This window comes from Mytilus galloprovincialis, chromosome 6, assembly GCF_965363235.1.
Source record: "Mytilus galloprovincialis chromosome 6, xbMytGall1.hap1.1, whole genome shotgun sequence".
In the NCBI taxonomy this organism is placed as follows: Eukaryota; Metazoa; Mollusca; class Bivalvia; order Mytilida; family Mytilidae; genus Mytilus; species Mytilus galloprovincialis.
In genome coordinates this window covers 71,207,938-71,228,496 of record NC_134843.1, presented here as the reverse complement: position 1 = coordinate 71,228,496, position 20,559 = coordinate 71,207,938, and the positions used below count along the sequence as shown (strand labels likewise).

Below are 20,559 nucleotides of genomic sequence, written 5' to 3'. Positions count from 1 at the left end.
CATGTGTACTAAGTTTGAAGTCGATTGGATTTCAACTTCATCAAAAACTACCTTGACCAAGAACTTTAACCTGAAACGGAAGAGACGGACGGACGGACGGACGGACGAACGAACGGACGGACAGACGAACAAACGGACGGACGAACACACGCACATACCAGAGAACATAATGCTCCTCTATTATCGTAGGTGGAGAATAAAAACTCCATTAGGTGTTCCGTTTACCATAACTTAGAGCTTATTTTTAGATAAACGAATTCTGTCATGCATGATGAAAATTACTGAATGGAAAGCAAATATGAGCCGATATTCAAAAATCGATAGGCTAGAATCTAGCTTTTAATATCCAATTGCACCTTTGTCGTGAAGCTTATAACAGCAAATATATTTCAAGATATCAGTTTTTGTATAAAGAAAATTAATATATTAATGAAAACTGTTGGCTCAAGTATTATACTTATTCTTTTTTGAAGGTAAAGTGTGACCCTTGATATATCCAAGAGAGATCTTGAGTTACGTTGTTGTTTTGGCATGTAATGTTATATTGATTAATGATATATACTATAGTGACTTATACATGAATGAAACATCCAGGAGAGTTTCTAACACACCAAAACTTCTTCTTTTAAATTTCTATATAACGATCTTATTTTCAAAGAATTGTGGAATACTGAGGCAAAATAATATGGTATGTCTATTGTGTGTAGAAACCACCTGCATGGCCAATTTGGGACGATATACAACGAAATGTATTCTTTAACAGTATATTCTTCTATATCAAAATTACACTTACAATTACAAGAATCTGGTGAATTATAATTTTACGCTCAACAGGACTTCTCAAAACACACACAATTGAAATCCAATATGCATAAGTTATCGAAAACACATTTAAGTAGCTACATGTTTATGTCCGAAAGGATATAAAAAGTAGCTTAATTCAACTAAGTCCAACTCTGCAAGGGAGAAGGGTTCTTAGTTTCTAAACAATTTGATCTAAGACCTTTCTAAAACAAAACAAATAAATGTGATTCAAATGCCTATTTTATCGCTGTGGTGTATGGAAAATAGAAAAGTTATCTATCAAGAGAAAACAAATGAAAAACACACAACAAAAAATCTCCTAAAAAAAAAAGAATATATGAAAGGCAGTCCTGGGATTCCTGATCTTCATCTAAAAGGATCTATGGGGACGGGTTTTAAAGCACAGTCTTTTACTTTTTTCCAAACCGTGTCATTTTCATTAAAACTCGCAAACAAGATTCCAAAGCATAAGCTTTTAGTACGATATCACTAAAATAAAAATAAAACTTCTCTGGAAAATCTGTCTAATGTCATTTATCCGTGTTGGTCTATGTTAAGTTATGTGCGTATACATTTGATGTCAAAAGGTACATATAAATGACATTGATTTAGAATAAATTAATGTATATTTATTTTAACGCATTTTAAATTACAGAAGGAAAACCAACAGTGCGTTTAGCTATACAAGGACATTCATACAATCCGGGGTTTGTGTGGACATTTGATGATGGCACTCCACTACCATACTTACACTGGAATTCCTTCTCACCAAAAATTGGCGAATATTATTTGCAGCTTTTCCTGTCTGATCTTTGGACTGATCAGATAGCTTTAAACCTTGATAAGGATACTATTTTTCTCTGTGAAATACGATAACTGTTATGCGTGTTATTATCGACTAAGTGTATGAACTTTAATGGTAGAACTTATTGAACTTTGCTGTACACTTTGTCATAGATGTAAATATCTGATGCTTTTTTGGAGAAGTATTTTCTGTACACATTATGTTTAATCACTTGATATCATACAAATTCCAAACAATCTGCAATTTTAAATTTGATCAATGTCAATAAAAGTTCCCTATTTAATTTGATAGCAATTTAGCATAATAGTTTTGGTTCGTCTTCGGGATAAAGAAGAGAATCTTGCATTACAGGTGATCCATGCAAAGCATGATTCGTTTTTCTTGTCAACTTATCCAATTCTCACATCATTTAGAGTTCAAGCGATTTTTCATCTACTTGATCGATATATGAGAATTGAACATCGGTAAACTTCTGTTGCTTTAATTTGTAAAAATTGGTAAAGGTCCTGGCAATTGAGCTTATGACATGTTTATTTTAAATCAGAAAAAAGGTGACGTCATCCCTTAACACCAACGAAAAAGACTAAAACTGCAATTGTGAGTCGTACAATGATGGCATTATTGTTCTTTTTTTTCAACTTTAAATATCTTATTTCACTACTGGTTGTGAACAATGTCCCTTAGTGCTACAACAATGACGCTAAGGTTCCTCCCTGTGTTATTAATTGCTAATGAAACCAGGGGATTTGATTAGCAAAATATATCTTATATTTATATCTTGTGTTAGTTGCATTATTGTTCTTTGTATACCATTTCGGTGTTCTTTGTGAATCATGTAAAATAAAACTGGACAGAATAATTTTTTCCATTTAGTTTGAATGTTTATCTAAAACAAAGACAGTAAAAACCTGAGGTCAAATTAATTGCACGGTACACAAACTTCTCGTAAAATAATAATAAAATTATATGCATTATGTGTAACCTTTGATACCTTAAAAATACATGCATTTTTCAACCAATTAAATAAACCAAAACATTGAAATTACAATTACAAGGTTGTGATAGGAAGACGATATTTTCTTAATACTTCTGTTGATAATAAAGCCAATAGCATCCACAATATAATGATTAGCAGAAGATACAGTTTCCAGCCATTCAGAAAAACTAATGATCTGGAGTTTTACAATATACGAAAAAGTAAAATAACAAAAATACCGAACTCGGAGGAAAATTCAAAACAGAAAGTCCCTAATCTAATTGCAAAATCAAAAGCTCAAACACATCAAAGAAATTGATAACAACTGTCACATTTCTAACTTGGTATATACATTTTCTACGTAGAAAATGTTGGACTACCCCTAGTTTTATAGCTTGCTAAACCTCTCACTCGTATGATAATCACATACAAATTCATTTATATTGACAACATTGTGTAAATAAAACAAACAGACATAATAGGTCAAAATGACAAAATTAGGGGTATAACATACTATTTTTATCATAGTAAAAACCTTTTACAAGGACATTACCATATTAAACCATTGTTAAATATTTGATAGATTTCTACCAATCAAGAAAGAAATTCGGAACATTTTCCAAGCTCACAGTTCAAACAGACAGAATAAAAAATTTTGTGTAAATGTATACTATACTTTATACAGTGCTTTGATGATAATGGTTTAAAATTTTCACACAAACAACGATTATTACCGCTACAGACTTTGTCAATAAATATTACTATTTACACGCAAGCAAAGATTCTACGTTAAAACATTGTACCTAATATTTTTTGGACACCTTTATCATTTTTTTACGGAACATATGTTTGCGGCCGTTCACGACTTTACTTGGTTTTATTCGTCATGAGGAACGAGAAGGCATTCTTAGATAAATGAAACCGGAACGTAACAAATTTCCATGGTTTTGGTGCAGTTTATTTAGTACTGTTATCTCTTTCCATGTACTCTTTTCAAATGTTACACGACAATATACGTCGAGTTATTATTCTGTTAATCCACCCCAATTTCCTTAGTTGAAAGCTTCTGATTTCTATTTTTCATTTAGGTAAGTTCTAAAAAAACAAAGATAAATCGTAAAAATATATTTGAAAACTTAAAACCTTATTCTTTACATTGTGATAATTTATAGCCCTTCACGAACAAATATTTCTTCAGCAAAAGCCAGAATGCCTTCTAACATCTCCTCTCCAGTAGGCACTATTTGATTGGCCGGCAGCTCAAATCCGTAATTTCCTTCGTCTCTCAATTCAACAGTGTAGGAATATTGTATACCAGCGACGCCTTTTGCATAATCGTCAGCACCACCAGCAGCTGGGTCTAAAATTAAATTATTATGATATTAATATGATAGATATGAAACAAGTGAAATGCTGCGTTACCCAGAATTTTATTTCATTTATACTAGTAGTAAACTAACTTTTAGAGAAACACGATATTAAAAAACTTTTATGAAAACAATTATTTGACAGATTTGTTAAATGGTTGTTGCATTGGTTTGTTTCTTTTTGTTTAAATTAGTTATGTTTAAAATAAAGTACATGAGAGAAACTGAAAGTCTTGTCATGGAAAATTTAACGTTTAGAACTTGCTTTATCCTACAATCAGAAATATATGACTTTAATTAGTATGACAGTTCTGTTCATGTTTTGTACTTTTGTTTCGGAGGAGTGAAACGAGGGTGTAAATAAGGTTAACTAATGTGTTAAAGACACGTATATGATTGAGTTTTAAAAGATATTATTCCATTCTATCTAAATCTTCAGAAACGTGTTACTATTGAATTATTGTCTTCCCACAATCTGATTCGTGGCAGTTTCTTATGCAGTGACTTAAACCATAATCATAATCGTTAGAAAGTGACAAGTGCACTGCAAGTACAAAAAAAAGGCAACAGTAGTATACCGCTATTCGAAAGAAAACAAATCCGGGTTAAAAACTAAAACTGAGGTAAACACATCAACAATCAAGGAAAACAACAAAACAACAGAAACACTAAAGTTCAACAAAAAACAAAACGATAATGCAATACACACAGAAACAAACTATAAGATAACAACTGCAATATAAAAAAAAATGGTGGGTTGACCCTAGATTTGCGGCTAGTAGATATAATTTGACATAAGCATAGGTACATAAAACTATATACTTACATAAGTCTGTAGCATCTCCACCAATCATAAATTGAGTATTATGTTTGTTGCTGATTGCATTTGCTCCTACTGTAGCATAGTGTTTCTGTTTTCAAATACATTAAAATATACAAATTAATGGAAGGATAATATATATCAAAGTAACGTCAGACAGTTTGTTGGTTTACCTCTTCTGTTAAGAATTTAATTCATTTAAGTTTGAAAATTAAAGTAACTGTATTACACATTACAAAGTTAACAAAGAAAGCCTTTACCTGTTTCTATAAAGATTTGCAAGAAATGCAGTTGAGAGAAAAATCTCCGATAATTCATCAATTCATCTTTGTATTCCTGGTTATATAGTAAAGGGTTAAAATGAATTTTTCTGCATGTTATATTCAATGTTGAGTGTGTAAACTTTTTACAAATATAAAATTTGTTATAGTGTTAACCTAAAGAACAAAGCAACCGACATCAGGCAAACTGGTGTCACGATACTATCTATAACGTTGTTTTCATACTGACCAAGTCTTCGAGATCAGATGGCAAATCATCAGCGGTATATCCCCATGGCCATAACCACATTTGTCCATAAGCGTGAATGTCGAGGTATGCTATTGTGTGGCAATGAATTTCACGCATAAGTTTTCCTACAGCTGCTGTTTCTGGTGCAGTTAATGCTTTGGTACCGGCATAAACATCCGAACAAGTATCAGTACTTCCACCAATCGCTTCAAAAAGATTATGGATATAATAGTTGGTGATTACTTCTTAAAGTGTAGAATTGATTTTTTACAGTGAGCATTACTATTGTTTTTTTTAATAAATTTTTCAAAAACAGTTTTTGAAAGATGAGTAGGAAACTTTGTACTTTGTACAGGTTCAAAAGGATCAAGAGTTCTTCACTATAAGTTACTCACAGCACTCATTTCATTGCATTACTAGATGCAATAGCTGCTGAATAGTATTTAAACACAAGCACATGTCAATTGAGTATTAACCTGCTGGTAGCTGAAGCTGTAGTCAATATGGTTTCTATGTTTGTGTTACTTTTACATGAGGCGGTCTAAATAGTCAAAGAAGGAGTTTTGTGTACCCACAAGTCCAGTAAACTTTAACTAAATCCAAATAATGTGGTTGTATTAAAGTATGTGGTCTATATGTCACGTGTTTGTAGGTTTATTCTTGTAAAGGGAGTTAATTGGGTTTTTTTTCCGAGTGGTTCGTTGTTTTGGCCCAAAGTTTTATATATATCCTCCTGGGATCATTTGTATTCTTGAAATCAATGAAGAGTTTTATTCTGATTTTAATTTGGCTGCAAGGCAAAGTTCGATCTAAAGTTGTACAGGTGCCTCAGTTAGCTTACAGTAACAGCAAGCACACTTGACTCAGCTTTCATACTTATGTTGCCTCTTCTATTACTTTATCCAAGTATGTGCAGGTTTTTAGTAACGGGCAATTGAGAGGTTCTATGTGCTCTTAGATCTGACGTAACCTGAAATAATCTTTAGAAGTCAAATCAGGCGATTTTGGGTTTTTTTTTAAAGATAATTTCTTTAAAATAAATCGGATGGGTATTGTTTGGTCAATTGATTTCAAACCTGGGTTCCACTTAAATCCAAAGTTTCTGTTTAAATCTACGCCAATGCAGGAACCAGATGATGATGGTTGTCTGTTCTTTCTCCAATACCTTTCCTAAAATATAACAACATCGTTATGATTATTTTTCCGCCATAGGGTAGCATCTAAATTGTTTGAAATAATGCCAAATTTCAATATGTCTAGAAGAAACAATGTACAAACTTTCGAAATAAAAAAAGCAAACGAACACCATGGGGTTAAAATATGTATGCCTTGTAATTTTCTACAAATGAGGTATTAGTGTTGTTGTTTAATAAAATAGACATCACATTTGACCTTCCAAATTAAACTTATATTCATAAGTATGAACTTACAATAGTAACAAGACGGGTGCAAATGTAGAACATTATTTGCTTTAACTGAACTCACCCTGTTTTTTTGGAGAGGGTCGTTCTCCTCATTGTTTATTTAATTGTCATATTGTGTGTTGTGAACAGTTCTTTACCTTTGGTATTTATTTTTTTTTTCATTTTTCCAGGGCATCGTAAGTTGTTTTCGACTTGAATAATCCTTTTGAATCTTTGCCCGTCTTTCATTTTATTTTCATACAGTCAATTGTAAAACGTGTGAATTATGTAGTCCAGGGTTTCATTTCAATAAAACTTACGGTTGTCCTTGAATATTCGTAGCCGTCTGGGTTAACTACAGGTAGAAGGTACCAGTCAAACTTCTCTAAAATACTGTCTATAGCAGGATTGTTGTTTGGGTTCAAAGCTAACTGAAAAGGGATGGTGATAAACAAAATAGATCAGTAGCTGCTAGGAGAGAAAACAATTCTCGTGTATCAAAATTATAATATTGACCTTATTATTGAACTTCTTTCCACGAAATTTAAGGTGGTATGGGAGTCTAAAAAAAATGATAGAATTTGTTCATACTTTACCAAAATGTAGTGATATATGCTCAAAAAATATAATAAAAATGATAGGTCACCAGGCATTTTCTCAAGCTACAGGTTGTGACAAAATGACACATTTTGTATGATTTATACAGGAAAAAACACCATTTTGTGATTAGAAAGTAAACTACATGATAGAATTGTAAAATAATTTGCGAAACGATAGCTTTCAAGCAATGATTTGAGAATATAAAAAGAAAAGATAGGGTCGCCTTGGTTTTTCCCCGGCTATAATACAAAATAGGAAAACTCCATGTTGATTCCTTCAGAAAATGCAGTTTTAGAGTTACTTCCCTTTAAAATGCCAATTTAAAAACATTTAAAAACAACCAAAAATAATCATCACTTGTAAAAATATTAATATTTATCACTTGTATTCTTATAAATTGGTTCTTTAAATGAAAATTCACATTAAATATCTGCATTGCTGCATCAAATTTTGCTAACTTAATAGAAAATCTGGACCTTAGGTTATCTGTTTTGTACAATCCAAGATGGCGAAAGACCTCCATACCACCTTAATCCTGGTATCTATGATGAGTTTATTTCCATTTGTTGTTTATATCATGTTAATTATTACTATACATGTTGTATTTGATTTTTTTTTATGCGTTTGCTCCTTATAACAGATTTCTACATCATGTTATCAAAATCAACATGACAAATTCATTTTAAGATTAATATATTCTAATTTTTATTTGCAACGCTACATTATCAACATTATCACCAAGTAAGTATACCATTCGCATGCTATTAGGACGAACATTTTCAAGTTAAAGAAGCATACGCATCACATTTGATAAAAAAGTAAATAACCATGCGCAACTTTGGCCTTACTGGAATTCATTTAAAGGAAGAGGCTTTTTTCATGAGACATTATAAAATGCTTTTCCGATCTTTAAACGAATGAATTTCAATAAAAGAAATATATGATGTTATATTACATACCTGATTAATTAAGTATAGAACAACTGCAGGAGATATCCATTCTCGTGCATGCAATCCACCATTAATAAATATAGCTTTCTTTGATCCGCCTGTACTAATCTGTCAATAAATTTAGAAATGTATGAATTCCCTTTTTTAACACCATTAAACAGTATGGACATTGAATATCAGAAAATGCTTTTTTTCCTTTTATATTTTTTAACAGAAATTTGTGTGTGTATTTAATAGTTATCCCACGATGACGCGATGTGTCAGTGTAAGATCACCCCGATGGCCGGAGGCCAGAGGGTGATCTAACACTGACACACCAAGTCCGAGTGGGATAACTATTTTACATCCCAGCTGTTTTAGATTAGACGAAAAATCATTTACAATTCATAAAATTTAGTTTAGAACGCCACACAACCATTATAGTATACCTTATACATTACTATATGATTTATACCCTTTTTGACCCCCGAACACGATGAGTAGATATCAAACAATGTCAACTCGCCCCACTGGCCAATCGGTCCAACCTATATCGCCACTTTATGAAAAAAATCGCCCCACTTTTGAAAAAGTGTAAAATCAAACTGAACAATCACTGACAACTCACTTATTAACGAAAAGGGTTCAAACCCCACTGAATAAAGGTCTGCCAACTCGCCCCACTTATAAAAATATATTGCTTCCTTTAAGTATATTTTTATTGCTTCCTTTAAGTATGTTAAATTACTGATAGTTCGTATCCAGTCGTCTTGGTGTAGTGGTTGTGTCGTGGCTTGATATGTTAAAGGTTTTGAGTTCGAATCCCAGCATATACACTGGATTTTTTTCTACGTGAATTTTGATAGATAGTCTTTTCCGTATAATTGTATATTTATTTATAAGTTTTATAGTGGATTTGACATTCCCGCCAAAATGTTACAGAACAAAGGAAAGCATGCATAACAAAGAAACTCAAACTGGGGTGATCTGGTAGGGGTGATCCGGCTCAGATCACCCCTGTTAGAACAAAGGAGCTGGGATGTAATATATACCTATATGGTGTTATTTTCTTTTAGAACCACAGGTCGGTCCAAGAAGATCGTGTCGAGATTTTTTCGAATAAGCTTGATATATATAGAAGAAAAGAGAATACAACCGGGCAGTGTGTCAAAGAAAAAATCCGACCAAAGAGCAGAAAACAACCCGATGTGCATATTTTTGAACTGGGTGTCTGATAGTCTTCTAGGGGATTTCTGTTTGTCGATGGAGTTATTATCTTATTAAATTGACATTAAATCTGCATTTCCTTTTATTCATACATACTACATAATTCTGCATATTTGCAATTAGACTGTAGCAATTTTCGAAAAAGTATGTGTTTCGTGTAAAAATTGTTAAAAATAGGAAAATATACAGAACTCCGAAGAAAATTCAAAACGGAAAATTCCTAATCAAATGCCAAAATCATATTCTCAAAAACATCAAACGAATGAATACAAACTGTCATATTCCTTATTTGGTACAGGCATTTTCTTATGTTGAAAATGGTGGATAAAACTTTGTTTTATAGCTAGCTTAACCTCTGACATACACCTCAAATTCAATTATAATGACAATGTATTATGATGTGTGAACAAACCAAACAGATATCATATGCATAAATGTAAAAAATAGGGATATAGCAGTAACCATTGTTTTATAATCTTAATCACTATAAAAACAAATACAATAACGGAATGTATAAGTACAGAGTCATCACGACGTCATATGCATCAAAGAAAAGCATACAGACATACCACATTAGCAAAAAAGAAAGATAAGAATACAAATATTGTTATAGAACAATAACACAATGACGTAATGTGTAAGTACAGAGCCACATCATAGATATCAGAGAAACACAGAACTATGCTAAATTTCCATTCTCAATTTTAAATAACGTTTTGCTTTCAATCAATTTAATTAATTGAAATGTTACATGTATACATGTTTATATTACCTTGAGGTACTCTATCGTTTTATTTTCATACGATTTACCAGCTGTGTGTAGTTCTGCACGCGTCGAAGTTGTAGCTACCTCTTGCAAATATTGTGAAATCTGTAAACATATAATACACATGTGATGAAAGGTAATGTTAATATAGAATCTTAAACAACTACGTATTGTGATGTAATTTTCAATTAAAAAAAAGTAAAACATTTTTAAACGTTCTTTTTTCTATTTTATAGATTGATATTTGTTGCATAGGGAGGGGGTGAAATGCAAGATTTTCAATGATGGAACCGTTATTTGCATTATGCATGCCCCTTCCTCTGAATAAACTTTAATAACATTCTTACTTTGCTTGAGAAATTTCTTAACAACGCCTGCAATTGTTATGTCACAGAATATGAAATCTATTAATCAACAAACATTCATGAAAATATTTCTAAATGCCATGTTTTTGCATTCAAACTATAAAATATATTTGTAACGGGTAACCCTTCTCATAGATACATGTACTACGTGACAATAATTTTCACGGCCGGACTGTCCCGATAACACTTTTGTTATAAATAAGACAGCAATTGCATATCTTCTTCAGAGGCGGGGTTAGGGTAGGGGGGTTGGGGCATGCAGGGCCCCGAACCCCCCTTTTCTTGGGAAAATTTGGTTGCTTACATGTAATATTATACCATGATAATATATATAGTTATTACGTATATAGCGTAACCGGAGCGGGCACTTTCTACGGCAGTCAGTGGAACCCCAAATATGAATAATTCGTCACTGTTCTTCTAATACCCACTTTGCTCCTGCCTGCAGTGAATCAGGGTCATTTTCAAAGAAATTAATATTGGTACCAATAGTGTGTAAGCTGTTGAAAATCAATTAATGAAAAGGTCATATACGTGTAACGTGCAACCAGGCGTTTATATCTTAAACGAACGTTCCAGTAAATACTTGGATCCAAGTTGTCCACAAACAATATGTAAATACCAAAAACTATAACTATCTAAGCTATGCACAATGAACCAAAATATATACACTAGCTCCTAGTCGATGCAAAGTAACAATGAACAATAAAACAATTATATATATACAAATATATTGAACACAGCCTGTTCTCCTATTAGAACAATCTGTCCTATTCGACAGTGCGGGCTGGTACAGTATGTTACTACCAGACAGTGCGGGATGGAACAAAAGAGGGACGAAAGATACCAAAGGGACAGTCAAACTCATAAATCTAAAACAAACTGACAACGCCATGGCTAAAAAGACAAACAGACAAACAATAGTACACATGACACAACATAGAAAACTAAAGAATAAACAACACGAACCCCACCAAAAAACTAGGGGTGATCTCAGGTGCTCCAGAAGGGTTAGCAGATCCTGCTCAACATGTGGCACCCGTTGTGTTGCTTATGTGATTACAAATCCGGTAAAAAGTCTAATTCGGTAGGTCACATTCATGAAAGGGAAGGGGATTGTAGTTACGATCGACGTAATACAACTTGTCCTCCGAGTAGGACAGTCTGTCACTACCAGTCATTGTGGCTGATACAACTTGTCCTCCGAGCGGGTAAGTCTATAACTAACAAACAATGCGGACTGTTGCAGTCTGTCCTCCGAGTGGGACAAACTGCTCTATCGACTTTCAAAGTTAGACCAACTTGTCCCCAGTACAAGTTGCCATATCAATCTTACAGCTATGTAGCGTACTCTCTATTGTAAGCCAATCTTCTTTTGTAAGAACATCGACAGAACCCGAACTATATTCCTCACCCACTTATATACTCTAGGGCGAATTCACTATTTACTGGATAGGGGTGTTCTCTAAATGTTCCCGATACCGAACACAAGAGTGCCTCTCAAACACCCCAATACCCTTGGACCCAACCACTGACTTTCCCGCGAAACGTCTTAATCCACACAACGCTTCCTCGTGCATGAAATATACATATGTACAACAAGATTCTTCTTGTTTGTTACCTTAACAACCAATAAACATTACATACGTATTTGTTATTAAGACAATAACAATCAAAACCAAGGAGTAAACAAAGACTCACAAAACCAAAGGACATTTACATCAACAGTTATAAATAATAATTAAGAAACAACACGAACTCCACTAAAAACCGGGATTAACTACTACATTACTTACCTCAGAAACGGAATGATACTGAGCCAAGTTGAAACCTTCTAATTGTCTCCGTTGAGAAACGGGTTTATTCTCTCTGTCAATTAGCCTAGATTTACAAAATACGCATATTTTAATTTCTGTTCATGTCAAGCAATCTTAAAAATTTAAGCAGGTATATTTCGTAACCCAACTTCTCATATAGACCATTCTTATAGGCCCATATAAACATATTGTCTTACCAATAAATTTATTATGCATGCTGAGGGTTTTGGTGGCTTTAATAGAAGAGATAATGCATGGGGTGGGGTGGGGGAGGGGACTATAAAGAAAAGACATGGAATAACGATTCGGAACAAATAGAGAAAAATGGCCAACACATTTAACGAATATGATATGAAGACCCCATCCAGAACCTGTAAGAGCACTCACTTTTGAACATCATCGATCCATCTTGTGTAATCTGTTCCTATTGACTCCAAATCGGATGAGTGTTGATCTAAATGTTTTGCATCCACGTGTACGTCCATGTTGCTATTAGCTGACCTCGGAAGCTTCCAAATATCTGCCTAAAAATGTTGAAAACACAGAAGTAAATGATTTGTATTTCCGTAAGACGGAATGTTTTCTTTAAAATGATTCATATTTTGTCATGTTTTTGCGTACAATACGGTATGGCTTTTGCTCATTTACATTTACCTCTAGTTGCTCTCAGGTACAATGTACCTCCTTTTGTCCCAGGTGAATAATTGTCTTATTTCCAATCAATCCACATACTGTATTCGTATGTTCAGTTAATAACACAAACCATATAGTATACGTTTAGCAATTATTTTTTCGTATATTCACATACTTACTTTTGGTGTACACCTTTTAGATGTAAATGGTATTTTCTATATGTGAAATGTATTGTTGTCATCTGACGGTTTTGTTCTTGTCCATGTCGAACTGACGTCTTCATGCATGCCAATCTGTCGTCTTTGTACATATTGTTATACAATATTATGTACTATGCATTATAATTATACGTCTTGTGAACCTTTTGTTTAAAGAAGAAAATATTACTTACGTCATATTTTTTTGCGAGATGCAATATTTTCTTTACTTCTTCGTGACTTTTCGGAAACATACGGAAAACTTGATTGCTAAAACAAAAACAAATGGATTGTCAAAAATATGACCAATAGAAAGTTTGAATATTAATTCACATAGTTACAAGATTTTTCAAGCTGACAAAAATACATATCGTTCCAATCTCTTCATAACAAAACTAATTGCTTATCCAATATGCTTTTTACATGTCAATTCAAACTATTTTAGATGAATATAAACTCGCTGTTTTCAAGCTCAGACTTTTTCTCGACGTTTCAGTTGCATTCTTACTATTCGAGAGCAACATACAGTCTCCAACAGAAAGATAGTCGCATACAATTCGCCAACTTTAAATAGTTTTAAGTTTATAAAAGTTTTGAATAAATTTTACAGAAACAATTGGTCACCACAACCAAAATCTGAAAAAACAACCTTAATTGATTTAAATATGACAAAAATGCTGAAATTAGTACAGGGACACATACATTTTGCGGGTTTATAGTTATTTCTTTGTTTCTCAACATTCAAACTCTTAGAATACACTTCTTTTAAATAATATAATAACATATAATCTGTTTTTTAACGTTAAATGTGACGATCCCTTGCACTCAGTCCTTATAAATATACATTAATTTTGTTTAATTAATTAATATTTAAGCGATCACACACTGCATATGCTTTGATTGATTGGTCCAATTGACGATCCAATTTAAATCGAGATATCGATATGAATTATTCGAGATAACTATTTAATTAAATCAAGATATCGATGTGAATTAATCGAGATAACGATCCTATTAAATCGAAATATCGATATGATTTAATCGAGATAACGACATGTTCTTCGAAAATGTAGACGTTCAAACAAAGACCAACAAAAAACTCATTATTATGAATTTAAATAAACTAACCCATCGAACCTTCTCTTCTTCACTGGTACTCCATCTACAAAAGCCAATACTAACAACAACGTAGCTAGAATTAACCTCATTCTGAAATATCACAAAAACTTTTAAAGTATTATATCTCATATAAGGTCAATTATCTTTGTAAGTGTTACATGTAGTGAGTAAAAATGGATTTGAACATTCTCGTTCTATAATCGTCGAATTCGGAAAATCCGTTAAGTTTCTTGTAAATGAAAAGTTAGGCATGGGCTTATTCAAATAGTGCATTATACTTATCTCTTCGTCAGTTAATGTTCTAGGTTGATTCTTCCTTGCTGAAGTTTCAAATACTTATTATTTCAAAAAGGAAAATATTTGCATATTTGTCGAGGTAGTAGGATAACTCATACACTTTACATGTGGTCATAGTCCCTATAGTTGACAGTGGGTTACTTGCCATTAACTTTTATACCCCTTCCAAATTTATTTCTCCATGTTTAATGTCTTAAATTGCAAGAAGGGGGGGGGGGGGGGGGTGAAATTACACTGTAAAAAAAAATGGGTTCAGAATTTTAAAGGAAAGTAGTGATTTGGTCCATCTGGAAAAGGTTGAAAATTAGCACTTCGGAAGCTGTCAAAAGATTTCAAGACGCCCTAAACATAAAAATTGTCCATATTTTGAGTTAGAGCCGATGAAGTTTTCTATAATTTGATATAATTTGTCCCAAAAGTAGTACAACACACTGTAAAAATTTCATTGAGAAAGCGCAGGTGGGATTTTTTTAATTTTCATTTATCTTCTAAAAGAAATGCACTACGAAATAATTGTGGTCTCGGACCATGTACATGTATAAGCATTACTTATTTAACAATTCACAGTCACGTAAATACATTTGTGTATATGTTAACTTTTAAGTTTAAATTAAGTTATTAAAATTTCACACTAGTACGGAAAGAATGTGATAATATCTTGTTGAAAATGATAAAATCATCGCTTGAAGGCTGGTGAAATTATGTGATAATTGAATTAATCCAAACAATTAGAGTTTATAACAGTTTCAGACAGTAATTTCCCTTACGTTTGAAAATGTTGTTACATTTGTGGAGAAGGTTTATGACAATTTATTTTGTTTTTGCCAAAGAAGAGTTACGTTCAAACTGGAAATTAATGTACCGCCTGAAATGATATATTAATTTACAGAGCTCTTTAACTTTTAATTAAAATTCTATAATATTCGTTTTATATACATGTATGTAGTAAAACTCACTTAGTCTAAATCATGATCAAATGTACGATAACTAAGAAGTCATCTTGTAATAGTTATATTTATGTATGTTCTCTATAACTATGTAATTGTAGTTTTATGAGAAATAAAGTATTCGGCTGTAAACTACATTAAAACTGTAACAGTTATCATGCCTCGCAAGATATCGAAGATAGTGATATGCATAACTGATCATAAGTCAAAATAGAAATAAATATTAAACATTTTTTGTATAAATAAACGCGTTTCTAAATCAAAATGTCGCCATCAAATATACCTGAGTCTAAATATAACAAGTTTTAGCTTTCTAAAAAGCTATGGACTGCTTCGCTCTACCATAATTTAAGGTAATATGTGTGCATGCGGTTCTTGGATTAGTTTTGGAAATGTGGTGTTTTTAGATATTGATTGATATAAAATGGATGTACTTTAAGAGTGTGCGTATACAACCATGCTTTTAAACAAATTAAATTTATTGTTGAAAATTAAAACAATTAAAAATAGACACGACTATTGATGTGTGCCTTTCTGGAGGTGTACCTAGATTGTCAGAAGTTATAAAATACAGATTATACATTTTTGTAAACATTGTACTGATAGGAACATTGTTTAGCAAAGCAAATCGTGCAAATTGCAGAATAACAAAGCAAATAAACACGTATTAATAATTGATATTTCAATATTGAATTTATCTGTGAAATGTATGCATAATAAAACGAACATGAATTAATGACAGTTGATCGAAACTGAAATACACATAGTTAATTTTCCGGCATTTGATGTCTTATCCTGGACGAGAAAAGTCTGTAATTCTTTATCTCATTTAAGCCAATAGCTGTTGCTATATCTCAGCCTCGTCATAATGCAACCTATCAGAATCTGTACGTGATATTAAGTAATTTATTCAAGATGGCGTGTATTTCGACTGAAACTAATAGCTCCGCACCGTGATGCGAAGCAAAAAGGTCCACAACACTGCACTAAGTCTTGTATATTTGATTTTCAATGCACCTGTTTAAAGAAATTGACGTGCGTTTTTTCAGGTTCAATATATACTTGATAATTATAACATAAACGTTACCATTTTTGTCTGTACCAGCTGCGTATTTCGACAGTAAATGTCTCCTCGGCGATGCTCGTGGCCAAAATATTGACAATCAACATATTATCAAAAACATATAAAATCCATATAAACCTAAATGGACAGAAGGTATATCCAAAGCTAGGTAAGAATTCGGAGATTCGCATGAACCGGATAAGTATGCAATCAGCTAATTTTGGACTAGGCAACCAATAAGCCCGGAAATATTGTGCCTTTCTGTTCAGTATTTCCTGACAAAATTTTAACTAAATGTTTATTTTCATTTTTAAAATATGTTAAAATTATTCAAAGTATCGGCAGATCTTTTTTCATCTAACAATTCTTGAACAAGTTCTTATTTATATTCAAGATAATATATATAATAAAAAAGGTATGTTATTTTTGGCAGAGGAAGTACAGAGCCTGTCAGCATAAAACCACCTTTCAAAATATAGAAATCCAATCGTAGTACTCTAATTTTTCATTTGACATGTAGAAAAATCTGTCCGTTCGGAACAAATCTTAAAATTATAAGCTTTATGTACTAATATATGGGCCCAGAATATACAGTACAAGGGGTCATCTTCAATGTATACATATCAAGCATGTGTGTATAGAGCCAAATTGTTTTGATTTTTTTAAATTAAAGATTTCGAAAAAGGAATAATTCTAATTTCTTACCTTGTTTTGCGTCCGAGCGTCCAAAAATTAAACGTGGAATAAAGACATTATGTGGTTACCTTGAATTATCTGAGCCCGCGGATATGTCTGAAATCAGTTTCATTACATGTATCAGTGATTTCAAAACTTGATATGATTATTTAAAGTACGTCAAGGAGTAAGTACTGAATATTTTCATAATAATTGTGAATAAACAACTTTATTTTCTTTCTGTTTTTTCATTCAATTAACTTTAGTTTTGGGGTAATTTTGCTATAGGTCACTGATCGAATGATGTTATTTTTCAGAAAACGAAAGTAACAAAGGTCAGTTATAACTATTTATAAGGCTAGGTATATGTATTATAAGCATTGGCGTCGAAGTGAAACCGAATTGGTGTTCAATGTATTAAAAAGGGGCAAGGGTATTAAACTTTTACACCCAGGATTTAAACGGTAGAAGAAATGGCAAAGTTTTCGTCGATCTTTTATTAACCTTAAAATATTTTAATAACTATTATATGGCAAGATTATATAAAAATAAGATGTGGCATGATTGCCAATAAGACAACTCTCCACCAGACAACTAATGATGTAAATTTCCTGCAAACACAGACTGGACTACTGTAAACCAACTAATTTTTCGCGAATACTTTATTTTTGTGTTTTATACTTTCTAGTCTACATCGAAGCTGTTTATTTTTCGCAATTTTTAAGTTTACTTAATGTATTTTAATAAGGGAAGATACATATGAAAAACATTCGCGTCGAGTTATATGCGTGTTATATTTCTAAATGCGAAAATAAATTGCTTGTGAAAATAAATCGCTCGCGAAAATAAGTTGGTTTACAGTTAGCAAGAAATTTATACATTTCCCTAAATTGAAAAGACACAAAGTTTTAAGTACTCACATAAATCCATAAAAACTAATGCATGTAATAAAAAACAGGTTTATAAGCACTCAACCCTACCCTAATTTAAGACAGTGGTTTAACAGCTCAACATATATATGTATAAAGAACAAACTGCCTCAACTTGAACGATTGACAAATGCACAAAGTCAACTAATATAAGAACTATAGACAAAAGCATTCACAAGTAAGAAAGGAAGTATATTTAAAATGTTAATAAACATGACAAAATAATTCTATTGCTGTTTCTCTCTCCATTTATAACATTTTATTTGTTTATTTTGTGTATTTATAGGTGATCAGACATCTTTGTTTTCATGATCAATAGGTCATTACTGAAGAGGAAATTGAACTGGAATGTGTGCTTTCCTGCAAAAAAAGAAATAGGAAATTTCATCATAATCACATGATAATGGCCTTAAACAAAATGGAGTTCTATCATAGTACACAAAAACACTATTGTATAAAAGCAACTACATATTATATATATTAGTCGAAAGAAAGGAGAAATGCAGAAAAAGTACTATTTTGTTGTTGAAAAAAGGACCAGTTTTATCCACTCATTTACATTGCTCCCTCATATCAAATATACAGAAGAAGATCATTGAAGAACAATTTTCAAAAATGTTTCTCTTAGAATTGAAGGAAAATGTTTAGTGAATGGAATAATGTATTCACTGAATTCTTACTAGTGGATTGAATAACTGTACACAAGCTGAAACAGAAGAACATTTTAATTTAAAATAACAGGAAAAGTGTTTATTTTATTATTTAATCTGCAAATATAAACAAATTCTTTAGAACACTACAAATGGTATGACATTCAAATTGGTTGCTTATTAATGTAGTGCGTTGAAACAATTACAAAGAAAACAGAATCCTTTGCTACAATTTTTTTGTATAAATCAAAGTTAAAGTTATATAAAAAGTATGAACAATACCTAGACCTTAACAGTCAGACTGTATTAATTTTCAATGTCATTAAAATGTTGAGTCAAACATTTATTAAAGTTTGAAATATCATTTGTATCAATTATTCAGTCTTGTAAAAATTATATTCATACTGTTTATATACATGGTATAGTGAAGAAATGTTTAACAATTTAAAAATAAGGGAAAACATTTCCTTAAGGGAAATTTGATGTTCAGAAATTTCCTTCGAGGAAATTTGAAGAACAATGATTTCCTTAGGGGAAATTTGTTGTCTTGAATTTTCCCTTAACGAAAAGTCTTTGTCAACAATTTCCTCACAGGAAAAAGTATTTCCTCCAAGGAAAATTTGAAGCTACAAATTTCCTAACATGAAAAAGTATGTCCTCAACGGAAAATTCGAAGCCACAAATTTCCTCTAAGGAAATAGAATTTCCTGAAAGGAAAATTTGAAGCCGCAAATTTCCTCAAAGGAAAAAGAATTTCCTCAAAGGAAAAAGAATTTCCTCTAAGGAAATAGAATTTCCTCAAAGGAAAATTTCAAGCCGCAAATTTCCTCAAAGGAAAAAGAATTTCCTCTAAGAAAATAGAATTTCCTCAAAGGAAATATTTATGCAGCAAATTCCCTAAGGGAAATCTTTTTCCCTTGAGGAAAAATCTTTTTCCTTTAGGGAAATTTGATTTCCCTTGAGGAAAACTACTTTTCCTCTGAGGAAATTGTTGAAAAAAGGGACATAACTTTTTCAACAGTGGTGCTAGAGCCAAAAGAATTTAGGACAAATATGAGGGACCCAATACCAACCAAGTTATCAACTTCATATTGACTTAACTCCAAAAATTAAGGTGACAACTTTTGCACTCAGCGGAATTGCAAACTTGTCCCGGAGACTGTTTATATCTCTATATTCTCTGGTAATAAGGCTGACAATCAATGGATAGAAAACTAAGAATGAACTTTCTGTCGTTTGCATCAAAGTCTTCTCATAAAAAGTTATTCAAAATATCTCACATTTTGAATCCAAAACATTTTATGTTGGGTAGTAGGCATAAATGTTTTTCATTCAACATGTTTCCGACCATCGAGCTGAATTTTACAATGAAAAAAAAAACGGTACTGCAGTCCGATCAGTTCATTTCTAAAACGTCGACTCATTGGTACATTTTAAAAGTGACAGCGCAATAATGGGCTCTATTGTCCGGAACTGTTAACTATGTTTTAGCTCGCTCTCTCTTTTCCCTGGATCCATTGTAAACCAAACATCATTGTATAAATGTGTTAGTCTAAAGTAGTATTAAACAAGTTACTTTCAGTTGCAGTTAAGTAATGACTTAATAACCTGATGTAGTTTCAACCTAATTGGCGCTGAGAGAAAAAAAACCAATCGGACT

The 20,559-nt window shown here is 32.2% G+C and overlaps 1 protein-coding gene across 1 annotated transcript; it reads right to left on the bottom strand.

Moving 5' to 3' along the window:
- Positions 1-3,695: 3,695 nt before the first annotated feature.
- On the bottom strand, positions 3,696-17,457 carry LOC143080234 (carboxypeptidase B-like). Its single transcript, XM_076255962.1, has 12 exons — positions 17,351-17,457; positions 14,348-14,428; positions 13,414-13,489; positions 12,777-12,913; positions 12,369-12,453; positions 10,214-10,312; positions 8,245-8,343; positions 7,006-7,116; positions 6,359-6,452; positions 5,283-5,488; positions 4,779-4,863; positions 3,696-3,945 (listed from the first exon to the last, which is right to left on the bottom strand). The coding sequence occupies exons 2-12, from the start codon at positions 14,425-14,427 to the stop codon at positions 3,752-3,754; spliced, it is 1,266 nt and encodes a 421-aa protein (XP_076112077.1). The 5' UTR covers position 14,428; positions 17,351-17,457; the 3' UTR covers positions 3,696-3,751.
- Between the last annotated feature and the right edge of the window lie 3,102 nt (positions 17,458-20,559).

Coding starts and splice junctions, on each gene's coding strand:
- LOC143080234 (XM_076255962.1), bottom strand. CDS start 14,427: ATGAGGTTAATTCTAGCTACGTTGTTGTTAGTATTGGCTTTTGTAGAT. Junction 12,914..13,413: donor ATCTCGCAAAAAAATATGAC/GTAAGTAATATT, acceptor CAACATTTTTAG/GCAGATATTTGGAAGCTTCC. Junction 5,489..6,358: donor TGGATTTAAGTGGAACCCAG/GTTTGAAATCAA, acceptor ATCTTTTTGAAG/CGATTGGTGGAAGTACTGAT.